Raw genomic sequence first — 1,930 nt, 5'->3', positions numbered from 1 at the left:
GGAAAGAGGAGTCTGCTTAAACATGGGCATACAATGACAGAGTCCCATGGAAAATGTCCAGAGAGCAAGAGGGCCACATCTGTGGGAGTAGTTTGCAATTTAGGATAATAAAAAGATTTTTCTTTTTTTGTTTTCTTTTGGAATTTTTTTATAGAAGAGTAAACTTCTAATAGGAATTTTCTTCCTCTGAAGTTTCAGAGTAAACTTTCCTTCAATTCTTTTAAATCGCAATAAAGATGCACAAGTGTGTTAATAAAGCCTGTCTTTGGTGCTAAATGGCATTCTTCTAATAAATGCTATAGCCTTCATTTCTGAATATTTCTCTTCAAATTAGCATAAGAAACTTATTTGCAGAATATTCTGATGTCTTAAAATTTTGGGAGCCCACCACAATATTCTTCCTCAGGAGTTTGACCACTCCGGCTTCTACTGACTTTATCTACAATGCCAATTACTCAGCATTTCTGAAAATTCATCCCTAGGGGTCTCAACCTAATATCTAAATGTTAGGCATGTCTGAACCCTACCCTGTAATCTCCAGCCATACCGGGGCTCTGAGCTGGTTTCTTCTCTTTTCTGAATTAGTCTCAAGCAGGCTGCCATCAGCCCACAGTTTGGTAATTGCACACTAGCAAAGAGACAGCAGTGTGTTCCCTGAAATGCCAAAAGGAAAAGAAAAATCTTCAAGTGTGTGTGGTCTTGTGGCTTAAGACAGGGACCAAATAAGCATTCCCAAGGGCCAATACCAGCTTTGTCTTTTTTCTGTGATGTTTTCAGCAACCATCCACACCCCTTTTCCATATCTATAAAGTGGTTATAACGTTCAGTAACATCTGAGGATGAATTTATTAATATTAGCAAGTTCCTTCTCAGAAAATCACATGCTGAATATGCTTTTTCTTTTTCAAACTGGCATCTTTTGTCTTCTCTTTCTGAAGTGCCTTAATGCAAACCTTTCTGCTTTCTCCAGGACTTCCTGAGGTACAGTGAAAAAGCTGGTCTGGAGTGCTCAGATATAGAGGTACGTTTTCACATCCTGGACAATAGTGCTATGTTATTAATGGCACTTTATATGGAGGAATGAAAACCTCAGTATTCCTTTGACAATAGTTGAAGATCCCGCTGGTATTCTAAATGTGTTCTTTCGCTTAGCTTAAGTAAGAAGTAAAAGATGAAGGCACCATCCTGCTCTGTAGGTGCACCGTACTTTTTTAGGCATTGCAGTATATCTTCAGTGCATGAGGGCCTCACCATGAATAACTGCTAGCAGTGATCATGCTACTGAAGTTCATTATTTGACACTTTGCTTTAGGAACCCTCTGATTCTTTTGTAACAATACAACATCCTTTTTCCTTAACAGAAAGCAGTTGAATTAATGTGCCTTGTACCGAAACGTTGCAATGATATGATGAACCTGGGTCGCCTCCAAGGCTTTGAGGTATGCATTTGCATTCTGCTTGTAATAACAATCAGGAAAAGAAAAGTATTTTATCTTTCTGTGATTGTCTATACAATCTGCTCTACTCCAGGCTGTTTATCTAGTGCTTGTTCTTCTCCAGTGCTGAGCTGCATGCTTTGGTGAGGTTTCAAAGGTGGGGTTAATATACCTGTCACTCTAAACTTGTGACAATCTATCTATTGTCTCTTCAAAATGTGAGGTCTGCAAAAGCTTCTGCAAGCTTGAATTAGACTTCTTATATCTATTGCCAGAGCACAGTAAGTGGTGAACCAGACTGCTCTGCCTATTAGTAAGGTCACCTATCATTAACATGTTAACAGCTCCCTCTGAGTTTGGCAACATCCAGGAGGGGACTTGTGAGTTATAACCCCACAGGTTACAGCCTGTGGTTTGTAACTAAGCCAATGTAGACTTTGGCAGTCATGGTGAGATGTCTTATCTCCAAAATGAAGTGAAGTTTTTCTCACTGT

General features: G+C 39.3%; 1 protein-coding gene across 1 annotated transcript in view; it reads left to right on the top strand.

Annotated features, from left to right (window-relative positions):
• The window catches only part of LOC104619480 (kalirin-like), a gene marked incomplete at its 3' end in the record, with an annotated part of 25,090 nt that overhangs the window by 18,874 nt on the left and 4,286 nt on the right, over positions 1-1,930 (top strand). Inside the window, exons 11-12 of the mRNA XM_010285370.1 lie at positions 971-1,021; positions 1,362-1,439. Of these exons, the coding sequence (XP_010283672.1) occupies positions 971-1,021; positions 1,362-1,439 (129 nt within the window). The remainder of the gene's footprint in view (positions 1-970; positions 1,022-1,361; positions 1,440-1,930) is intronic.

Source organism: Phaethon lepturus, unplaced genomic scaffold (genome assembly GCF_000687285.1).
Source record: "Phaethon lepturus isolate BGI_N335 unplaced genomic scaffold, ASM68728v1 scaffold7704, whole genome shotgun sequence".
NCBI classification, from domain to species: domain Eukaryota; kingdom Metazoa; phylum Chordata; class Aves; order Phaethontiformes; family Phaethontidae; genus Phaethon; species Phaethon lepturus.
This window is presented reverse-complemented; position numbering and strand designations above follow the sequence as displayed.